The following is a 24493-nucleotide window of genomic DNA, read 5'->3' as shown; positions in this document are numbered from 1 at the left end:
GAATTCCCCTTCCTGGGACTATGGCGCTGTTGGATGCTGGACGGCCCCTTTTGTTGCCTTTGTGTGTGTTTTTGCTGGAGTTGTCTACACAGACTTGGCCCTGAGATTAGGCCTTCTGTTTTCTCTTGGGCTGCTTGCAAGCCTTCTGCAGGTTTTTTTCCCCGAGGCTCTTTTGTTTTTTCCTCTGCTGCAGACGTTTCTTCCTAAGAGGGTTCCCAGTTCTTGGGACTTAACGTACCCTATGTGGGGTAGTGGTAGCTGTTATATAGCTTACGCTCTGCTAGGGTGTTCAGGTCGCTTTCGGGCCCCTGTTCACCATGGCGTTTATGTATGTTGCAGATGCTTCTTTAGGCCATGTGCGGACCCCTTGTGGTGTGTCCGAGCATTTCCTTGCCTTCATGCTCCTGTCTTGGAGGCTGGGCTGGTTCTGTGTTCTGCCTTGTCAGGTGTGGCCTGCCTGGTCTCCCGGGGGCCCTGGGCTGTTTCTCCTGCTTCCAGCGGCTTATTACTGCTGGCGCTGCTCTGTCTGGGTTGTTGCCTTCCGTCTATGGTGGGCTCACCTTCTTTTCCCTCGTTTCCTTGGGCCCTCTAGGCTTTTATTCCTCCTTGCTTGGCATTGGGTGGAAGCTCTGTTGCCTTGTAGGAGCATGGGGTGCTTTGGCCTCTCTGGCCCTTGGTTCCTCTGTTGAGAGTGAACAGGCATCTTCTTCTTCTTCTTTCTTTTCACCACACCTCTCTTGGGGTCGGCGGTGTTCTGCTTGTGGGTTCCCCCCGTTTCTTTTGTGGATGCATTCTTGCCCCTTGGCAGATTGATTGCCTTGTTCCTTTTCTCCTCTTTCACACTTGGAGGATGGGTCTTAGGGTATTCCTATACCCCCATGCCCAGGTTGCCCCAGGATTGGGGCTTGCCTCCTCTCATACCTCTTTGTTCTAAGGTCCTGGCTCTCTGCTACCATTTGGGTTGGGGTTACCTGGCTGTGTCTTCCCCTTTTTTCCTTGGGGGATTGTTGTACCCTGGGTTATCGTTGCCTTGGGAGGTTGTCGTTCCCCGTTTGTCTTGGAACTGGTTCCCCTTCACTGTTCTTGGTTGAGTTGCCATCCTTCTACAGGTTGTTATGACTTTCAGCCTGTGTTCCCTATTCAGGGGGGGGGCTGTTTATGTGGTGGTAGGGTGGCGGTTCATGACTGTACTTTTTCTTTATTCTTTTACTTTCCCTGCCTTGGGCACGGCAGTGTCTGGCACTGCCCCATGTGATGTAGTTCCTTCACCATCCCTTTTTTCCAATGTTCTGCTATTCGCAGACTGTTCCCATTTCGCACAGTTTGTCTGGTGGCTCCACATTGTGAGAAAACTGACATAGGCGCGCCGGGGTGGGACTTATGTGACCTCGCTGATGTCACGTACGCGGACGACGCCTGGGCGGAGTCGCGTGATACCGTCCCCCCCGGCACGTAGGGATGCTGTGGCAAAAAGTTTCTGGATCCAGTCTCACGCCTGGGGATAATTCTACGTTAAGGAATCGGCGGCTAGAATCGTCTCTACCAGATACATCGTTACAGAAGGTAAGTAACTCGTACATCTGGTCATGGAACAGCCAAGTGAACCAGCAAGTAGAATTGTGCAAGGGTAAGGCTCGTTCGAGATCGACAATAGCGGGCCACCAATGTGTTCCTATCCTCCCCCTCAGTTAACTACATTAGATCCATGTGATACTGCAATGCTCGTTGGAGGAAGGGATTCTTGAAGCACCTAACTAATTAACGTCACCACCAGCAGGAGTGAATGCTGTGATATACGTTATCAACATGTGCGGTACTTTCCTTCACAGAGATGTAGGGGCCTATTCACTGCATTCTGTTGTACTGCTATAGTACTACTCAGCTAATACAAAAGGCTATTCCCAAACCCATGTCCACCCCAACTGCGAAAATCTTTGCAAATGTACATATACGTTTTGTAGGAAATGTGGGTAGGACAGGTTAGTGGCAGAAAAATTGAGAATACTTAACGAATTATTAGGTAGCGTTACGCCGGCGTAAACAGGGGCGTACATAACTCTAAGGAGAGGTTTAGGGAGGGGCATGCACCCATCCTAGTTACAAACTCTAAAACTACTACAGAAAAAAGTCCCCAAAAAATAATTACATTAATGCTATACATAACATAATCATTTTTAATACATTATAAATATTTTACTTTAGGTCAGATAAAAAAAGATATATCTTTAACATTATTTTTTAATTTAATATAGTTAAATCAATTAAGTATTTAATTAGCTATCAAGTTAATACTGCAGCAGCATTTATTTCTTTTGGTCTATGTTTAAAATAAAGATATAAAACTAATTTATATTAATGTTTAACAAAACTATTTTGACTAATTATTTAAAGTTTACCAAATGTTTTTAAATTTCACTATGCTTGGGGGAGCATGGCCAAGATGGTGACTGTCCAACTCTGAGCTCTCAGCTCCCCACGACACTTATCCTCCGTCATCCGGTTTGCTGGCACTGAAACTGACCCAAATAAGGGGCAGGATGTGGGTGCTGACCCAGACAGCTGTCAGAGCAGATAGACACTGCTGGTTAACAGCTCGCCTGCAACGTGGCTGTCGGGCACATGGGGGGGAGGTGGCAACCCTGGACTGTAGAGCCAGGAGAAAAATTTAGGGGAAGTGTGGTGCCCATTTCTTCTGCACTCCCTCTGCTCCCGAATTTCCTTCTTGTTGGTGTGGTGACAGCGGGATGCCCAGTGACTGCACTGCTGATGAAGGAACCTGCTTTTGCCTTGCCTAAAGGTGGTCTCTGGTCATCCATTGGGGGTCCCATCAATGACGTGAGGAAGCCTCAGATTCTGGCTGCGACTCATGTTACCACCCCCCCATACATATACATTTGTCCCCTGAAACTACAGTACAAGCATATGTTTCCTGAATGGCTCAAGGTGATTCATGCTTCCAAGAACTGTTTAGGTTGAGCCAGGGCATCACATGCGCTGCTCAGCGAGGCATGCTGTATTCCAGTATGGACTGGAAGCTCTGCCCACTCTCTGCCCATATTTTTCATTGGCTTGCGTCTTTGTCCTTTGTGAATGCTAGCTGCTGATTCGTTAACAGCCTGTTAGTCCCTCCTTAGTACCGCCTCGTCTTCATTTGTAACCTCCCATGAGGACTGGCCCTTTTACTTCTGTTGTTGCACGGTATGTCTTATTTAGTCTGTAAGCACTATTTTCTTGGATGAGTTTCCCCTACTGCAGGCGCGACATGCTTACCTGCAACATTCTGAGTGCCATGCCCGTTTTCACTTTCCAAGCAGCCTGGGACAATGGCAGCCACTTCTTTGAAATGAAATAGGTCTTGAATGTACAAGAGTTTGAGCTATTGGCATTGTAAATGACAGTGCCTTTTATTAATGTGTTAATTTTGGAAACAGATAAATAAAAGGTTTTGTCATTTACAATGCCAATAGCTTAAACTCTCGCAAATGTGAGACTTATTGCATTGCAAATGCTTGTTCTTTGATACCCTGGAGGCAGCCTAAAAATGGGCAACAGAACAAATGCAGAAGTTACTTACCTTCGGTAACGATATATTTGTAAGAAACATAGGTTAGTTAAAGATTCCTTATCTTAGAATATCCCCCAGGCGTCAGCAGTACCCCGGCGCGTAAATAGGTGGCGTCGGTTGCCTCCGTCGTCAGCGCCGTGGTCGCCGGGATGACGTCACGTAGGTTAGTTAAACGTCGCCCTTGCGCGCTGACTTCAGTTCTGTACACAACTTTCCGCACAAGGAACACAGAGCCATGCAAGACACTGACCACTGGTGCAAAAAACTAGGGCCCTGAAAGGATGTCCCTAACCCTAGAAATCAGTTCGCAGAACGGGAAGGATGGGTGGGGCGGTAAGGAATCCATAACTAACCTATGTTTCTTACAGATATTTCGCTACCAAAGCTAAGTAACTTGTGCATCTGAAAGAAACAGTTAGTTATAGATTCCTTACCTTAGAATAGATACCCCAGCAACACCAACCACGGAGGTGGATCTGCGAACCAAGATCACACCAGAAAGTCCTAGAGAACAAAACGGCCAAAGAAGCCGTCTCTCCGGACTTGGCTGTCCAGGCAGTAATGTCTCATAAATGTGTGCAACGATGCCCAAGTAGCTTTCTGACAGATGTCATTCAGAGGGACTCCTTGTCCCAAAGCAGTAGTGGCTGCTGTCACCCTTGTGGAATGGGCGCATAGCCCCACTGCAGGCTCCTTTTTAGCAAGAGAATATCAGGCTCTATCAAACAAAACGACCCATCTAGTAATGGTCCGCTTGTGTACGGCCCAACCTTTCTTGGCGCCCACTTATCCAACAAAGAGCTGGTCATCCACCCGGAACTGTTTGGTGCGATCCAGATAAAAGGAAAGCGCACGTTTTGGGGCCAGATGGTGGAGCCTCTCTTCCTCTTTTGAAGGATGCAGAGGCGAAAAGAAGGTGGGCAAAGTGATGGTTTGCCCGATGTGAAAAGAAGTGACCACATTGGGAAGAAAGGATGGACAGGTTCTTAGGACAACCTTGTCCGGATGTACAGCCAGAAAAGGAGGCTTGGACGAAAGAGCCTGGAGCTCACTCACTCTTCTAGCAGATGTGATTGCGACTAGGAATGCAGTCTTACGAGTCGAAGGGGACAGTTGTGAAGCGGCTCAAAGGGAGCGCACATCAAATAAGTCAAGACCAAATTCAAATCCCACTGAGGCATCACAAAGGGAATAGGAGGAAAGAGATGAGTGATGCCTTTTAAGAAACGATTTACAACCAGGGACTTGAAGAGAGAAGGTTGATCAGGAAGCCTTAGAAAGGCAGAGATGGCCGAAAGAAAGCCCATGATAGTGCCCAGAGCAGAGCCCTGCTGGGCCAACGAAAGGAGCAACAAGAAAACGTCAGAAAGAGGGGCAGAAAGGAGATCCACAGCCTTTGCTGTGCACCATGCCACAAATTTGTTCCATCTGCAGGTGTATACCGTTTCTGTTCAAGGGAGCCTGACTGCCAAGATTACATCACAAACTTCAGGAGGCAAGACAAATGACGTCAGCTGCCGCCGCTCAATCTCCATGCAAGGAGGTGGAGGCTGGACAGGTTGGGGTGGAGGACCGTCCCCTGCTGCTGCGACAGGAGATCCTCCCGAAGAGGCAGTCAGATCGGAGGACCGATGGCCATGTCGAGCAGCTCAGGATACCAGACTCTTTGTGCCCAATCCGGAGCCACAAGAATGACTTGGGCCCGGTTGCGCTTAATCTTCTTCAGCACTCTGGGCAGAAATGGTATAGGCGTTAAGGCATATAGAAGACTGCAAGGAAAAGCGTTGCCCAGCGAATGCCTCCTTGGAAATTCCAATGCGCACAATTGCTGACATTGCGCGTTCTCTTCGGTGGCGAATAGATCTAACCAAGGATCTCCCAACTGTTGAAAGAGACCTTGCACCACCTCTGAGTTAAGACACCATTTGTGGTCCATCATGCACCTGCGGCTGAGTTCGTCCACCCTGGCGGTCAGTGAACCTGCCAGGTGTTGAACCACCAGGGATATGCCCTGATGTTCAAGCCATGTCCTGAGGCGCAGGGCATCCTGACATAGGGCCACGACCCCACCCCGCCTTGTTTGTTGCAGTACCACATGGCAGTGGTGTTGTCTGTGAACACCTGCACTACTCTTCCCCGGACAGAGGGAAGGAATGCCTTCAGTGTCAGAGCCCGTCTAAGCGCCTGCATTACAGCGCTGTGCGGTAGAAAAGACTGCTTTCATTTTCTATGTAGGAAAGACTACATTTCCCAGAGGCCTCGGCTGAGGCTACTTCAGTCTGTGTGACACGCTTCCTGTTGCGTGTTATCCTGTTTCCTGATCTCGAGCCGGAGAAGGGAGGTCGCGTCTTGCTGCTTTGCTTGGGGCCCGTTTTGGACGGCTGCAGTGGTGTATTCTGCTTTCAGGTAGGAGCGGCCCCTCGCCTCTCGTTATTCCGTCATTGAGCGGAGCGCTGTGGTGCTCCCACGCGTTGCCGTTTCCTGAAGCGCGCAGTGAAGGAACTGCCGCGCCTTGAACTTTGTTTTGGATTTCGCAGAAGAGCGGAGCGGAGTGGTAAGGCGCCACACGCTGCCGTGTCTTCTTCTTCTCTTTGTTCATTATTGTGGCCACACTTGTTTCTCGACTACCGAGAGTAGGTGGTGCACGGTGGCGGTCGCAGCTCCGCGTAGCCAGAACAAGCGCTTGTGGTTGTTCTTTGTATTGGACCTTTGGTTTCTATTTACTCGTGGAGCGCGGTGGCGGTCGCAGCTACGCGTTGCCGTGAGAATCATAGGCACGTCTAAGAAGGTTGTGTTGTTCTGGCGTAGCCTGTATGTTAACTTTTCAACAACCTTCAATCATTTTTTACGTTGATCTCTTCCTTTGTTTGGTACCTGAGGACTGCCTTGTGTTTTGGGAGTACTTTTCCCGACGGAGCGGAGTGCAGTGGTTCTTGCTTCCCACGCATTACCGTGTCCTGGATGTTTGCACTTTTACTGCTACATTGTTCCCTCTCAGTCCTGTTATTCTTTCATGGTGGTAACTCCCACCCGGAATCCCTTATTGTGCAGGCTTAGACTATGTTTCAGGTATGAGAGGAGGTAGCCTGCCTGGTTCATGTGTGTGTCAGTAGTTGATATCAGATTGATGTTAACCTATGTATGTTCCCTATAGGTCTCAAGCTTGTCGATCTAAAGGGGGAACAGAGAAAACCTATAGAAAAGTCCTGCCTTTTTCCCCACAGGTATTTAGTCTACTACAAAGTGCTTTAGTTATTACGGTGTTGCACGAATGGTGGTCTTACCCCTGTATGTTCTGTCGTTTCAGGTACATCCCTTTCCCAGCTGTTCCCTTCCTTCCCTTCCCTGTTTATTATTTTACTTTTCCCCTCGCCTAATGGCTCAAATCCTCTGTTGACAAGTTTATCAGAGTGTTTGTGACGTTTGGAGGTGGGCCTTATATTCGACATCCGGATCCTGTGGAGCGTACCTGACATTCAGTGCAAGACGGATCGCCCGAAGCTCCAGAAGGTTGATGTGGAGCTTGGACTCCGGCGGAGACCAGAAGACTCTGATCTCCGCCTCTCCCATGTTGCCGCCCCATCCCAGAAGTGATGCATCTGTCACCACTGTCTGATCTGGTTGGGGAAGGGAGAGGGATCTTCCGTTGACCCAATCCTGGTTTGTGAGCCACCACTGCAATTGTTGTGCAGTGCCATCCGAGATCTGGACGCAATCAGACAGATTCCCCTGATGCTGCGCCTTCTGGAACTTCAGGTCCCACTGCAGAGCCCGCATATGCCAACTGGCATGATCGACCAGCAGGATTCAGGAGACCATGAGGCCCAGCAGCCTCAGGGTCATCCTGACCGAAACCAGGGACAGAGGCTGAAAGATCGGAATCATAGCCCGAATATCCCTGATTCGCTGTACGGGAGGATTAACCCGAAATTGTGTCGTGTCCAGAACCGCTCCGATGAAAAGGAGCTTCTGAGAGGGAATCAGGTGCGACTTCGGCACATTGATGGAGAAAACCCAGCAAAAGCAAGAGGTCAGCCGTAGTCTGGAGGTGGGAGACGACTGCCTGGGACGAGCACGCCAGTCGTCGAGATAGGGGAAGACTGGAACCCCTGATCTGCGCAGATGAGCTGCGACCACCGCCATCACTTTTGTGATCATCCCGAGGGGCGCCGGCAAGGCCAAAGGGGAGCACTGTAAACTGAAAGTGCGTGTGGCCTACCGTGAACCGTAGGTAACGCCGTTGGGCCGGAAGGACGGGGATGTGGAAATAAGCGCGGAGAAGTGGAGAAGTGTGGCTCAGGGGTTAGTGGCGGCAGACCCGGAATCTGAGATCGGTCCTGGACCAGGGTTCAATTCCCCGCCCCGGCGGGTCTTGGGCTAAAAATTCCACGGACTCGATAATTCTCCCCCCGGTGCCTCCTCGACTCACGGGTTCACACTCTGCGACTCTGGGCAACAGCTTGCTTAATCTCCACAATGGCCCCTCGCGGCGGGATGCCTGACTTTCACCTTGTGGATACCCTGCTATCTCACAGGGGAATATCAGGAAGGGTTCCCTAAGCAAGCGCCGGGAAACCCACTGCGGGTAGCTGTGCGCTATATAAGCTCAACTACATACATACATACATACAAGCATCCTGCAAGTCCAACGCTTCCAACCAGTCTCCAGGGTCGAGGGCAGACAAAACCTGAGCGAGCATCAACATTTTTAACTTCTCCTTCGGGAGGAAGCGGTTGACGTTCTTGAGATCCAAGATAGTACGTAGGCCTTTGTTCTTCTTGGGCACCAGAAAGTAGTGGGAATAACAACCACGACCTACTTCTGGGGCAAGAACGTGCTAGATGGCCCCTTGGCCAAGAGGGCCGAAACTTCCTGTTAGAGAAGGGCCAGGTGATCCTCCACATGCGTCCTGAGGTGGCATGGAGGGAGGGTTAGTCTTGAAGGAGACAGAGTAGCCCCTTCGGACTATCTGCAGAACTCACCTGTCCGACGTTATGGTGCGCCAGTGGGGGAGATGATGGCGGATCCTGCCGCCCACTGGCGTTTGGTGCCCCCGGAAGGTCGGACTAGGAGGGTTTGGAGGCTGATGCAGATGGGGCAGAGGTGGACTGGGGCGCTTGCTGGCCCCCAGAACCATGCCGGTGGTTTCCACATCCCCGGCCACGCTGGGGCTGAACAGCCTGCATCAGCCTGTGGCTCCGGGCAGGACGTAGTGGGGAACCCCTTCTGTAGCTCAAAAGGGGCGAAAGGCAGACTGCGCAGGACGGGTGGTGGACAGGCCCAGGGACCTGGGCGTAGCTCGAGTCCTTAAAGCTCTCCAGCGCGTTGTCTGCCTTGTCGCCGAAAAGGCGATGGCCATCAAAGGGGATATCCATAAGTGTGGATTGGACATCCCCGGATAATCCAGTTGAATGCACCCAGGCGTAGCGCCGAAGGGCTACAGAAGTGGCAATCGTTCTGCCCAGTGCGTCAGCGGTATCCAGCCCACAACGGATGGTAAACTTTGCTGCATTTCTCCCCTCGGCGTCAGCACGGGAGAGCAAGGCCCTTGGCCTCCTCCGGGCACTGAGGCAGCACTTGCGCTACCGTATCCCACACAGAGTGGGAATAACGGGCCAATAGACATGCAGGGTTTACCGATCGCAGTCCCAAGCTGGAGGAAGAAAACATCTTCCTCCCAAGTTGATCCAGCTTGTTGGATTCCCTATCAGGTGGAGCTGTAGAGAAGGCGCCCTTGGACATAGAGGCTTGGACCACCAAGCTCTCAGGAGTAGGGTATTGGGAGAGGAAAGTGGGGTCGCCCGGGGCCGGATGGTGGCATCGGGCAACCATCCAATCCACAGGAGCCACTGTGTTGGACCTGGACCAGGTGCCCAATAGAATGTCCATAAGGGCTTCATTGAATGGCAGCAAGGGCTCCGAAGAGCTCGCTGCCGCCTGAAGCGCCTCTGTCAGGAGGTTAGTCCTGACTACCACTGTAGGAAGGTGGAGAGCCTTGCCCGCCCTACGCAACACTATTGCGAACGACGCTCCCTCCTCTGTAGCCACGGTAGGAGGATACAACAAGCCTAGGTCTGGGGCGGTATCCAGGCCACTGGCATCCCCCAGTTCCTCTCTCCAGTCCGGCTCATACTCTAGCTGGGCAGTTAAAGGGTCTTCAGACCCCTCCCAGTCTTCCTCACCCTCCTCTGGCTGCCAAACTGGCTGAAAATGGCCAGGGTGGAATGCAGGCACAAAAGTACCCATCGACGCTGGTCCGGCTCCTTAGCCGCATCGCGGTGGAAGCCGGGGTCGACGTCGGTTGGAGGTCCAGCCGGCGTCGGACGTGGTGCCGGTGGAGGTGTCACAAGGTCGGCCAGCGCTGATCCGGACCCAAGCCTGGATCCAAGGGGGACCTGCGGTGCCAGAGCCGCCAGCATCGAAGGCCTAGGGACCCCAACCGAGTACGCGGGGCCCAAAGGCGCACCGGCAGAGTCGGGGTACCCAAAGATGGCATGCATCGCTTCGTAAAATTGACGAAGCTGGACAGGAGTCGCGCCCGGTCCCGGGAAGGCCGAAGTTGACCCTGAAGGCTCCGAATGTGGAGCTGCTGGAATGGCACCACCCGCACCTTTCGTCACGTCAGCCGACGGACAAGGGGTTGACGAAGAGCGACGCTGCTTCTTCGACTTCTTCTTATGCTTCGACTTACCCGACCCAGAGTGTGAAGACTTCGACAAGGAGTAATGGTGGCTCCGCGATCAGTACCGTGATCTCCCACGCGACCGGGACCTCAGATGACGTGGAGCCGACTAGCGGGCCTCGAGGAGCTTTCGGGACCACTTCCACAAAGATTTCGGGCCATGGACCCACAGTCAGAGCACGACTTGAGGTCGTGGTCGCGCTCCAAGCAGTATAGGAACACGCGGTGCGGATCCGTTACCGACATCAGTTGGGAACAGGAACCCCAGGCCTTGAAACCGGGCATCCCTCGTGCACCAGGAGTCTATGATCGACTCGAAAAGAAGTTGACAAAAGTCGCAAAGACTCAGTCAAAAAGTTACTGGGCTACCGCTCGCTGGCGCGGAAAAAGAAAGAACTTAAGTCAGTGCGCGAGGGCCGCGTCTAAGTAACCTCTGCAACGTCATCCCAGTGACCACGATGCCGTCGACGGACGGGGAGTCGAACGACGCCACCTACCGACGCGCACGGGTACTGCTGACTAAAAAACTTTCCGGATCCAGTCTGACACCTGGGGGGATATTCTAAGGTAAGGAATCTATAACTAACTGTTTCTTTCAGATAGCGCACGTCATGCTTTAAGATGGCGGTGTTATTTGGCATTCAAGATCACTTCTATCGCTCATCTCAATCAGACCTCTTTGCATGTGAGTTGTTGGTTTGCTGTGGAAGTTTCTCACCACAGAGCAGCCCTGCAAGAGATTAATAAATCTTAGTTTGTATTGAGGAAGTTTCTGCATGTTTATTTTTGGTTTTAAAAGCACTGAATGCCGCATTCCTTGCCGCCAGCAATATCAAGGCAACAGTAATAACTTTGGTGATTAATGATCTTCCTGGAGAGAGATCGGAGTTTTGTCTAGCTGAGGTTTTTCCCGATCATAAAATAACGCAGAGGGTTTACATACCTGCTGCAAAGAACGTGTACCATGTAGATCACAAAGTACATATAATGTAAATAGGTTAGTGGGTTTCTGCTTTTCTAAGAGAAATTCTTTTGTTACTAGCAGTTCATAAATTAAAATCCTAATATAGAACAGAGAGCTATTAACTAGCATCAAAGAACTGCAGGCACATTGCAAAGCATAGATTAGAGCATAGATTAATGTTGCAAAAAGATTAATTTGGGTAGCAATCGACTTATTATTAAAGACAATCCCCAACTATGGTGTTCCGTTTTCAATTCTGAGTTTGTGCTTCTCTAGACCAAGCACTCATAAACTATACTGCCTACTAGTATGGATGACATGTCACTCCTATACCTTGTATATCTCTGGCTTATGTAACATTTCCTATACGCTGATTTACACACGTATAATTGATAGTTTGTGTGTGTGATGCAAAGTGCTTTGACACCCTACACTGGTATGAGTGGCACTATATAACAAATTAAATGCATCTGAAAGAGAGTGGTTGTGAAGACTTGAGGGGCACTGGTAAAGGGTGGTATTGAGGGAATCCGTGTTGGAGGTGGTCACTACCTCCTAGCTATTTTAGGGGACCCTCTCTAGGGTTCACTTTTAGGTCAGGGAGAAGAGGGGAAAGAACCAGCAAATACAATAATGAGAAAAACTCCCTCGTGACCTTTAAACTATTCTCTCAGGGTACAACCTCTGACTTTCAGGGCAACAACACGTCACAATGTTCTCCCTTTTTTGCATTTATTTTTTATTTAAATTATTTTTTCTTTCATTTGATTTCTTTTTTTCCTATTGCAACATCATAAAAAAGATCATTTTCTCATTTCAAAAATCATTTGTTTTCATCTGAATACATATTACTAAACACAATTCTGCAATTACAACATATTAATAACTCATATTCCAGGTAGAGAACACCCTAATCACAGCCATTCATTCACACTCATCCCCATGCACAACTTAATTTACTCAAAATCACAAGACAGTCTAATTTCTTTATCTGTTGTCTGACATGAACCCCAATGGGTAAGGTTTTACAAGGATTTGGCCAACGCGGTTCGGTGGCAAGAAACAGCAATGAAGACCACCTTCATCAGGACCCTCCAGATAAATCAACTGTTCTCTACAACCTGGAGTATTAATCTGAAAAATATATGTGAAAACATGTTACTCTCACGCCCTGTACTCATATAAACAATTTTTGGGGAAAACAGATATTGTATGGACCGACATCACACCATCTATGGGATAGAAGGTGAACTTAAGAGTCTGCATTGGTTTACATTCATGCGGATATAAGTTGAACTTAAGAGTGAGCATTGGTTATGTTTAAGAGAGTGTTAGGTGTGATGTCTAGGATTTTTTTCAGGTACTTGCCTGTGTAACCAATTCATGTCAAAGCATGTGTATCCAAATTGCAAACCTGTCTTAAGACCCCCTCACATGGTGCTGCATGTGTGGAAATGCATTTTCTTTTCACTTTTTACGCTAACGTTTGGAGTGGTATTTGCACTGATATTTGTTGCTGCACTCGCAGGCATGGTCGGGTTCTTGGTGCACATAGTCTTGGCTGCAGCGCACAGAGACCTTACAGTGCCGCACACAGAGGAAAAAAAATAGAGGAAACATTTTTCCTCTGTCAGATCCATCTTAAGGCAGAATCTCATACCGCAAACGTGGGACATACAATGCCCGAGCCTCACTAACTTCAGGGTGTCCCACTCCAACCCCCTCCACACCGTTGACAACTAATTAATCTCGAAGCAGCTGGTAGTCACCTCACAGATTTTTCCCCGAAACACTTTGTCACCCAATGTCTCCGGGTGGAGATGCCATAAGGGACTTGCAGCCTAATGCCACCTATGCCAAATCCAGCAACAGCGGTTCATGGTCTGCTAGGAATCTACCCAAAATATGCACCTTCAGTATGGCAACTGCCACGTTGACTGACACCAAAAACCTGTTGAGACGACTATATGTCTCATGCGTCTGTACATAGCATGTGAATTCCCATGCTATGTATTCATGCCAGATAACTGTGCACTGTAAGTGTTCCATCACATCACACAGGGATGCGGGCATATGCGGTTTAGTGCGAGGGCTCGGCGGATGCCGATCTAACTGCCCATCTAACATACAGTTGAAATCCCCCACCCACAACATTGGAATTCCGACATAAGGAAGCAGTTCCCTTTCCAACTCCAGACAGAAACCACTACCAGCAAAATTCGCTACATAGACATTCAACAGGCACACTTCCATGACGTCCAGGAGACCATGCAATAAGAGGTACCTCCCCTCAATGTCTGCCTTAAAGCCACAAACCCGAATGGGAACCTGTGGGGTCCCCAGGTCACAAACCCTCGAGCATAGTTGGAATAAGTGGCAGAATACAACTGTCCCCTCCATTTTGTACGTCACTTGCCATTAAGTGCATCACCTGCAGCAGTTTAATATGCACATCCTGTCTGCGCAGATACATCTGTACCCTATACCTGAGTTGACCCACGGACATTCCATGTTATCAACTTAACGTGGGCTACCATTCTGCCTCAGCCCCTCTACCTCCCACTCCCACCGGCCACCACAAGCGTTTCACCTCACTGTCGTCAGATCCCAACTGAAACAAATCATTACCTCCCACCGAGTGAATACAGAAAAACATTTCATGCCTCCCCAAACATCAGTCCCCCAGACCCTCTCCATTAGCAGTTCCTCACACACCCAACCATGTTACATAAAAAATGAAAAACAAAACACCAACCACCTCAACTAACCCCTGCAACTCACAAATGTAATATGTATCGAGGGGGTGCCCGCCCGGTGCCAGCCACAGTCGTAGCAGCTCCCAAGCGATACACTGACACATCCACACCTAAACATGCACACAACACTCACCCATGCACAATCATGCAACTCTTATCACACAAACACTCAAATCGCACACTCCAAATATCAACTATCAAGACCACAGTGGGGGGAGTAGCTCTGCCCATATATTCTACATCCACTTCTCATACTAAAGCACTGGCACAGTACCTACATAATGCACAGCTCTGGAAAGTAGGCTGCATGCCTGGGGGCCTAACCCGGACCCACCATCTCCATGGCTGCATCAACAAGATGAATCCAGCCGCTATCCCCAGGGAGGTTTCCCACAACAGTCCGCACTCTGCACAGTAGCAGTAGGACTCCTCTGTTGCCGGGGTCTCCTCTACCACATCGACTCCACTGTCGTCCAAAATAGATGCAGTAACTGCCTCCATGAGCACCATTGCCTCCTCACGCTCTGATATTTGACACTCCAGGTCACCATCGCAGTGGACCACCACATTGACAATGACCTTAGTTTTCTTTGAAAAGTTTTCTAAGTGGCCTGTTTGTTGACTTTGCTAATGTTTGTTCACTGATGAGTGAAATTGTTTTGATTTATTATTGCTTGCAAAATCTGTATCTCTGGAACCCCCCGTGAATCTTTTTCGTTCTGGTGTGTAAATTCTTATAAAAATACTGTCTATTTTTATAAATTGTTGTTGGATTTCTTGAGTATTGTGTCTATTTCTTCTTCAATGTGTTTGGTGCTGGTCAAATATTTAACATTTGTACCTCTGAGTAGGTCTATATGCTCAGTGCCACAGCTACCCAGGGTTGAGCTGAATGTTTTACAGACGAAACCTACTGGACCCAAAGCGGCTGGTAAGTGTATTACACGGTAAGGTCGCACAAGCATACCACATATTGGACCCCATTTCATCACAGCTTTCATAGCTGCCATCTCTATTGACACTTTAGTTACTTACACCCATAGTTGTGCTACTTTACACCACAGCACACTACTCTACTCTACTCCACACCACTCTTTGACACTCTACTCAATACTATTCTGCACCACTACACTATATGCCCCTCTAGTCCACCCACTGTACTCTACATCAATCCACTCTACGCCAATCCACTCAGTATACTGCCACTCTACTCAGAGCCATTCCACTCCAGGCCACTCCGTTCCACTCTGCTCCAGACCATTGTATGCCACTCTACACCTCTCCATTGTCCTCTACCGCACTCTACTCTATGCCACTCCACTCTCCTCTACCCCACCCAATGCCAAGTATGCCACTTTACTCTACTCCACTCCACCATATACCAATCTACTCTGCGTCACTACTCCACGTTACACCACTAAAAGCCACTCCACTCAACACCACTCCATAGCGCCACTCCACTGTACTCTACATCAATCCACTCTACGCCAATCCACTCAGTATACTGCCACTCTACTCTGAGCCACTCCACTCCAGGCCACTCTGTTCCACTCTGCTCCAGACCATTGTATGCCACTCTACACCTCTCCATTGTCCTCTAGTCTATGCCACTCCACTCTCCTCTACCCCACCCAATGCCAAGTATGCCACTTTACTCTACTCCACTCCACCATATACCAATCTACTCTGTGTCACTACTCCACGTTACACCACTAAAAGCCACTCCACTCAACACCACTCCATAGCGCCACTCCACTGTACGCCACACCGTTTCACTCTGTCACTCTAATCCACACCACTCTATTATATCTTACGCCACTCTAGTCTATGCTGGTATACGCCACTCAGATTCACTCTGTGCCACACCACTAACTTTCCAGCCATGCTGCTGTACAACATGGCTAAAAGACATTAGCAATGCCAATAGCTCTCACATAGGCAAGACCTATTGGCTTAGCCAATGCTTGTACATTTTATTTTTCTGGGGTTACCACTTCCAAATCTTCTTTTTAGATCATGGGCTTCACTCCCTTCTTCCTCCCCTCGCTGATCATATTCATTGAAGGTAACAGAACAGAAAACCTTGCAGCAAGTCCTTGCTCTGTCTCCTTTGTTGAAGGAAGGAGGAGGATAGTTTTCCAGTCTCAGAAAGGCAGCTCCGAGGTAGGTAATCCGTGTCTCAATGTTACCTCTACCCTTAAGTGAGATATGCTTTCCACTTTCACCGCCCCTTGTTACGAGGCACAGCGTTTCAGTTAATTTTCACCCATGCAGTTTCTACACCTCATCTCTTTCTCCTAGGTTCAGTAGCTCATTGAGGCATTGTGTGACTCTACTTTAACTTTTAATACTTTGAGTTTATAACTCAACTTTTTTTTTTTAAACATGATAGGGTTTGCTTGAGTTAACCTTTGTGTTAATTAACATAGAAATTACGGAATATGCTTGACAGTGCTGATGGATGTTTCTTCCCACAAATTCCTCATCTGAAGACTAACTCCAGAGTAATGCCTTAGAATTTAGGAGCCGAGTTTGAGGATGCCAAGTCAATGCAGAAAAAATCGCTGGAAATAGTCTGGCTGAACGTCAACTAAACTCTTTGCCCTGGCCTGAATGGAGCTGACAGTGCGTTGTGAAGGCTGAACTAACGACCACGTTGTCAGATGTCAGTAACTGGCATTGTCATCAAAAGGGCAGCTGAATACGAAACCGTTCCCTAGGTAAATAGATGCAAATGCATTTCTCGAGATTGAACCTAGTACGTCGGACAAGGAATACGGCCAATCTCTTTTCCCATCTCTCCCAATGCCTTCTTGCAATAAATTGCTACTCCAACTTAAATGGACTCGATGAAAAATCATGGCAGCTACAACTTCGGATTATTAAGGAATTCTGAAATCACCTTCGGACAGCATCACAGACTTTATTCTCAACACAGCTTTGAGGAAATAGAGGTGAGTACACGAATTATCACATAACAAACAGTTGGGACATTGTGTAGTGTGACCAATGCGAATCTAAATCACAATTTTATGACAACCGTGTGCATAAAAGGTGTGCATAAACATCTCTAGAGAAAACTTTTAAAAGTCCATTTTCTAGTTTTGCCAGATTGTTAACACTTAAGTGATTTGTTCAAATGCAATTGTGGCACAAGAAAAGCCACCCAATAGAGACTGCTGGGAAATGACTCCCAGCTAACTAACACCTGTCAAGAAACCCCCCAAAGATGGGTTTAGTCAGTGCTCACAGCCATGACGTGAGAAACGCCTCTCGCACCAGGCCTGGAGAGCACAGCCACCGAAGCCAGATAAACCCTGGAAAGAGTCCGTGCTCACAGCCATGACGTGAGAAATGTCTCTCGCTCCAGGCCTGGAGAGCACAGCCACCGAAGCCAGATACACCCTGGAAAGAGTCAGTGCTCACAGCCATGACGTGAGAAACGCCTCTCGCGCCAGGCCTGGAGAGCACAGCCAGCGAAGCCAGATAAACCCAGGAAAGAGTCAGTGCTCACAGCCATGACGTGAGAAGCGCCTCTCGCACCAGGCCTGGAGAGCACAGCCAGCGAAGCCAGATAAACCCAGGAAAGAGTCAGTGCTCACAGCCATGACGTGAGAAGCGCCTCTCGCACCAGGCCTGGAGAGCACAGCCAGCGAAGTCAGATAAACCCAGGAAAGAGTCAGTGCTCACAGCCATGACGTGAGAAACGCCTCTCGCACCAGGCCTGGAGAGCACAGCCAGCGAAGCCAGATAAACCCAGGAAAGAGTCAGTGCTCACAGCCATGACGTGAGAAGCGCCTCTCGCACCAGGCCTGGAGAGCACAGCCAGCGAAGCCAGATACACCCTGGAAAGAGTCAGTGCTCACAGCCATGACGTGAGAAGCGCCTCTCGCACCAGGCCTGGAGAGCACAGCCAGCGAAGCCAGATACACCCTGGAAAGAGTCAGTGCTCACAGCCATGACGTGAGAAACGCCTCTCGCACCAGGCCTGGAGAGCACAGCCAGCGAAGCCAGATAAACCCAGGAAAGAGTCAGTGCTCACAGCCATGACGTGAGAAGCGCCTCTCGCACCAGGCCTGGAGAGCACAGCCAGCGAAGCCAGATACACCCTGGAAAGAGTCAGTGCTCACAGCCATGACGTGAGAAACGCCTCTCGCACCAGGCCTGGAGAGCACAGCCAGCGAAGCCAGATAAACCCAGGAAAGAGTCAGTGCTCACAGCCATGACGTGAGAAGCGCCTCTCGCACCAGGCCTGGAGAGCACAGCCAGCGAAGCCAGATAAACCCAGGAAAGAGTCAGTGCTCACAGCCATGACGTGAGAAGCGCCTCTCGCACCAGGCCTGGAGAGCACAGCCAGCGAAGCCAGATAAACCCAGGAAAGAGTCAGTGCTCACAGCCATGACGTGAGAAACGCCTCTCGCACCAGGCCTGGAGAGCACAGCCAGCGAAGCCAGATACACCCTGGAAAGAGTCAGTGCTCACAGCCATGACGTGAGAAACGCCTCTCGCACCAGGCCTGGAGAGCACAGCCAGCGAAGCCAGATAAACCCAGGAAAGAGTCAGTGCTCACAGCCATGACGTGAGAAGCGCCTCTCGCACCAGGCCTGGAGAGCACAGCCAGCGAAGCCAGATACACCCTGGAAAGAGTCAGTGCTCACAGCCATGACGTGAGAAACGCCTCTCGCACCAGGCCTGGAGAGCACAGCCAGCGAAGCCAGATAAACCCAGGAAAGAGTCAGTGCTCACAGCCATGACGTGAGAAGCGCCTCTCGCACCAGGCCTGGAGAGCACAGCCAGCGAAGCCAGATAAACCCTGGAAAGAGTCCGTGCTCACAGCCATGACGTGAGAAGCGCCTCTCGCACCAGGCCTGGAGAGCACAGCCAGCGAAGCCAGATACACCCTGGAAAGAGTCAGTGCTCACAGCCATGACGTGAGAAACGCCTCTCGCACCAGGCCTGGAGAGCACAGCCAGCGAAGCCAGATAAACCCTGGAAAGAGTCAGTGCTCACAGCCATGACGTGAGAAACGCCTCTCGCACCAGGCCTGGAGAGCACAGCCAGCGAAGCCAGATAAACCCAGGAAAGAGTCAGTGCTCACAGCCATGACGTGAGAAACGCCTCTCGCACCAGGCCTGGAGAGCACAGCCAGCGAAGCCAGATACACCCTGGAAAGAGTCAGTGCTCACAGCCATGACGTGAGAAACGCCTCTCGCACCAGGCCTGGAGAGCACAGCCAGCGAAGCCAGATAAACCCAGGAAAGAGTCAGTGCTCACAGCCATGACGTGAGAAGCGCCTCTCGCACCAGGCCTGGAGAGCACAGCCAGCGAAGCCAGATACACCCTGGAAAGAGTCAGTGCTCACAGCCATGACGTGAGAAACGCCTCTCGCACCAGGCCTGGAGAGCACAGCCAGCGAAGCCAGATAAACCCAGGAAAGAGTCAGTGCTCACAGCCATGACGTGAGAAGCGCCTCTCGCACCAGGCCTTGAGAGCACAGCCAGCGAAGCCAGATACACCCTGGAAAGAGTCAGTGCTCACAGCCATGACGTGAGAAACGCCTCTCGCACCAGGCCTGGAGAGCACAGCCAGCGAAGCCAGATACACCCTGGAAAGAGTCAGTGCTCACAGCCATGACGTGAGAAACGCCTCTCGCACCAGGCCTGGAGAGCACAGCCAGCGAAGCCAGATAAACCCAGGAAAGAGTCAGTGCTCACAGCCATGACGTGAGAAACGCCTCTCGCACCAGGCCTGGAGAGCACAGCCAGCGAAGCCAGATACACCCTGGAAAGAGTCAGTGCTCACAGCCATGACGTGAGAAACGCCTCTCGCTCCAGGCCTGGAGAGCACAGCCAGCGAAGCCAGATACACCCTGGAAAGAGTCAAAGCTCACAGCCATGACGTGAGAAACGCCTCTCGCACCAGGCCTGGAGAGCACAGCCAGCGAAGCCAGATACACCCTGGAAAGAGTCAGTGCTCACAGCCATGACGTGAGAAGCGCCTCTCGCACCAGGCCTGGAGAGCACAGCCAGCGAAGCCAGATACACCCTGGAAAGAGTCAGTGCTCACAGCCATGACGTGAGAAACGCCTCTCGCACCAGGCCTGGAGAGCACAGCCAGCGAAGCCAGATACACCCTGGAAAGAGTCAGTGCTCACAGCCATGACGTGAGAAACGCCTCTCGCACCAGGCCTGGAGAGCACAGCCAGCGAAGCCAGATAAACCCAGGAAAGAGTCAGTGCTCACAGCCATGACGTGAGAAGCGCCTCTCGCACCAGGCCTGGAGAGCACAGCCAGCGAAGCCAGATACACCCTGGAAAGAGTCAGTGCTCACAGCCATGACGTGAGAAACGCCTCTCGCACCAGGCCTGGAGAGCACAGCCAGCGAAGCCAGATAAACCCAGGAAAGAGTCAGTGCTCACAGCCATGACGTGAGAAGCGCCTCTCGCACCAGGCCTGGAGAGCACAGCCAGAAAAGCCAGATACACCCTGGAAAGAGTCAGTGCTCACAGCTATGACGTGAGAAACGCCTCTCGCACCAGGCCTGGAGAGCACAGCCAGCGAAGCCAGATACACCCTGGAAAGAGTCATTGCTCACAGCCATGACGTGAGAAACGCCTCTCGCACCAGGCCTGGAGAGCACAGCCAGCGAAGCCAGATACACCCTGGAAAGAGTCAGTGCTCACAGCCATGACGTGAGAAACGCCTCTCGCACCAGGCCTGGAGAGCACAGCCAGCGAAGCCAGATACACCCTGGAAAGAGTCAGTGCTCACAGCCATGACGTGAGAAACGCCTCTCGCACCAGGCCTGGAGAGCACAGCCAGCGAAGCCAGATAAACCCAGGAAAGAGTCAGTGCTCACAGCCATGACGTGAGAAACGCCTCTCGCACCAGGCCTGGAGAGCACAGCCAGCGAAGCCAGATACACCCAGGAAAGAGTCAGTGCTCACAGCCATGACGTGAGAAGCGCCTCTCGCACCAGGCCTGGAGAGCACAGCCAGCGAAGCCAGATACACCCTGGAAAGAGTCAGTGCTCACAGCCATGACGTGAGAAACGCCTCTCGCACCAGGCCTGGAGAGCACAGCCAGCGAAGCCAGATAAACCCAGGAAAGAGTCAGTGCTCACAGCCATGACGTGAGAAGCGCCTCTCGCACCAGGCCTGGAGAGCACAGCCAGCGAAGCCAGATACACCCTGCAAAGAGTCAGTGCTCACAGCCATGACGTGAGAAACGCCTCTCGCACCAGGCCTGGAGAGCACAGCCAGCGAAGCCAGATACACCCTGGAAAGAGTCAGTGCTCGCAGCCATGACGTGAGAAACGCCTCTCGCACCAGGCCTGGAGAGCACAGCCAGCGAAGCCAGATACACCCTGGAAAGAGTCAGTGCTCGCAGCCATGCCGTGAGAAACGCCTCTCGCACCAGGCCTGGAGAGCACAGCCAGCGAAGCCAGATACACCCTGGAAAGAGTCAGTGCTCACAGCCATGCCGTGAGAAACGCCTCTCGCACCAGGCCTGGAGAGCACAGCCAGCGAAGCCAGATACACCCTGGAAAGAGTCAGTGCTCACAGCCATGACGTGAGAAACGCCTCTCGCACCAGGCCTGGAGAGCACAGCCAGCGAAGCCAGATACACCCTGGAAAGAGTCAGTGCTCACAGCCATGACGTGAGAAACGCCTCTCGCACCAGGCCTGGAGAGCACAGCCAGCGAAGCCAGTTACACCCTGGAAAGAGTCAATGCTCACAGCCATGACGTGAGAAACGCCTCTCGCGCCAGGCCTGGAGGGCACAGCCAGCGAAGCCAGATACACCCTGGAAAGAGTCAGTGCTCACAGCCATGACGTGAGAAACGCCTCTCGCACCAGGCCTGGAGAGCACAGCCAGCGAAGCCAGATACACCCTGGAAAGAGTCAGTGCTCACAGCCATGACGTGAGAAACGCCTCTCGCACCAGGCCTGGAGAGCACAGCCAGCGAAGCCAGATACACCCTGGAAAGAGTCAGTGCTCACAGCCATGACGTGAGAAACGCCTCTCGCACCAGGCCTGGAGAGCACAGCCAGCTAAGCCAGATACACCCTGGAAAGAGTCAGTGCTCACAGCCATGACGTGAGAAACGCCTCTCGCACCAGGCCTGGAGAGCACAGCCAGCGAAGCCAGATACACCCTGGAAAGAGAGGCCACAGTTGTACTTGCTGAGATGAAGGATGACACTATTCGCCCAGTCCGTACCTCGTGTTTGATTGAACGGGCCCCGTAGTGCAGATTGTAGCCGTCCGCGAGCACATCCATCACCTCGCGGTCCCACTGCAGCGTGATGTTGTGTCTCTGGTGGGCCTGTGGAGAACAATGAAGCCCGGGTTAGTCCACATGGAAAGAGAACGGCTCCGCACAGAGGGATGGCCGTCGGATGAGATAGTGGTGATGCTATAGTCACCTGTCCTCTCAGTCACTAACGCAGTGGGAGCGGGGAAAGCATCACGTCTTCACCTCGACTCTCACACGAGAATACTGAGAGAATACGTGGAGAATTCCCAAGAACACATTCCTCGAGCAGGCACACATCACATAATGAGGATTAACGCCCCCACTTCCCAAAAACTCATCTAAAACCAGTGCTTTAAATGGAAAGAAATAAGTGCAGGTACTCACCAAAAGGAGTGGCGGACTAGGGGCGGAGCTAGGTTTCCAACCTTTCTTAACCTTATATCCAAGAAATCCAAGTGCATTGTAAGAAACTCGGAAGTATCTGTCCAATGGTTATGGCCCTAATAATCATTTATAAAGCATTTACTAATAAGGGTATGTTCAAAACCGTCTCTCAATTTTGCAATCAAAGCTTTGCATGCTGGAATTTTTAGAAATCCTTACCTATAATGAGAAAGGGGAACTACGAGTCCCAGCAGGCAAAAGCCATACCAGCTAAAATCTAGGACTGTCTGAAAGTCTAAGGAATTCCATGGAGCTGCCTGTCACATTTGCGTTATGCATGGCTTCCCATACGAAACAAGCGGTTTAAATGCACCAACCCCCCCAAAATTGTGTTGCCTTTAAGGTGTTCTTTTGTCTGAGGGTAATCATAAAATTGGCGGCAAGGGGAAGGGTTTACATTCAGATAAAATGCTTAATTTAAAATGCTGATGAACTAACATTTTCAGCCATTTAAAACAATGGCATGCTAAAAAGCTGTACTGCCCTGAAGAATGAGCCCCACGCATTTATGGTGGACTCTCAACTCCTACTGTGCAGGATCAAAGGGTAAACAAAACTCCCTGCCGCCTCACCACTGCCGGAAGAGTTGCAGAGCAGCACAAGAGTGCTGTGTCCTGGTGACACGAGCTGCTGTTCTGGCGCTCCTGTGCGATCTCAGGCTCAGCTCAGGATTGCAGAATCAGAGCGGGTCGTGTGAAGAGCACTGCCGAGGCACGAGAAAATGAGGAGCACCACCTGCGTCTAGGGAAGGCCCCTATGAGTACCGGTACTCTCCTTGTCCTAGGAGAAGTTCCGGTCTTCAAGGGGCCACAATTAAAAAGTGCTGGTACTCCGTACCGGTGAGTACCGGCCCATTTAAACCAATATGTATAACCAACACCTGAAAGTAACATGGTTTCGCATATTTCAAACAGGGAGAGCTGAAGGGTTTTGCGATGATGAAGAGGCCCGATTTATAGAGTTTGTGCTCTGATGCAATAGTGGTTGATGAACGCTAAAGTGATGGGGTGTAAATCTTTGTCTCAGGTTGGCCTGAGCGTGTTAACAAAGCGAGTGACCATGATTTCCTCCTGGAACGTTCATGGAGTTCCCCAATCACTTTGTGCTCCCAAGCTGCTCAACGCCTTCTCTGCAGAGGCGACTACTGCTCACATCTCTCCACTTGCCATCACCCACTCAGACTGGCCGGATGCACCAGAGCTACCTAGTCCAGAAGCAAAAATGTCTTTCTGTAGGACCCCGGCCCAAATTATTGTACATTCTCACCTCTGTATTTTACTGCCCGTATCAGTGGCCACCTGCCCTTGCCGCCCCACTACACCTCAACTTGGGGAAGTTCGGCTGCCCCTTCCACGGCTCCTGTGATACCGAATATCTCCACCTTAGGGGCAAAGCACCTCCATTTACTATATGCTGACCTGGCGAAACCTGTATACACTGCACTGCACTCCAAACAAAGTGAGGGAAGCAATACATCCATTCAGTCATCTACCCACTCACCAGTATATCCACCCACTAACTGATCCATTAATCAATGCATCCACTTCCATTTGTGTATCTGCCAATTCCCTAATCCATCTACTCATCAATCCATCTTAATGATTTTCCACAGTGACCCACACTCCTACTCGGGCATCCACTTACCCATTTAACCATACACCAGCCCAGGCAGTCACATATCCACCCATCCAACTATACACCCACTTAGGCGTCCTTTGACACACCCATTTATCCACTTACACACCCACACTGGAATTAATGCAGCCATTCACCCGTCGGGTTATCTACCAACTAAGGCATCCACTCTGTATTCAATATAAACA

The 24493-nt window shown here is 50.8% G+C and overlaps 1 protein-coding gene across 2 annotated transcripts in view; it reads right to left on the bottom strand.

Moving 5' to 3' along the window:
* CLPB (ClpB family mitochondrial disaggregase) overlaps positions 1-24493 on the bottom strand; it is a 1099187-nt gene that overhangs the window by 5474 nt on the left and 1069220 nt on the right. The window contains exon 15 of one of the 2 annotated variants that reach the window (XM_078658616.1): positions 22191-22295. The exons of the other annotated variant lie outside the window; for it this stretch is intronic. Within the exon in view, the coding sequence (XP_078514742.1) occupies positions 22191-22295 (105 nt within the window). The remainder of the gene's footprint in view (positions 1-22190; positions 22296-24493) is intronic. 2 annotated transcript variants of the gene reach the window in all.

The sequence above is a fragment of the Lissotriton helveticus genome, chromosome 8 (genome assembly GCF_964261635.1).
Source record: "Lissotriton helveticus chromosome 8, aLisHel1.1, whole genome shotgun sequence".
Taxonomy (NCBI): domain Eukaryota; kingdom Metazoa; phylum Chordata; class Amphibia; order Caudata; family Salamandridae; genus Lissotriton; species Lissotriton helveticus.
The sequence above is the reverse complement of the archived record's forward strand: the minus strand, read 5'-3'. Positions and strand labels throughout refer to the sequence as shown.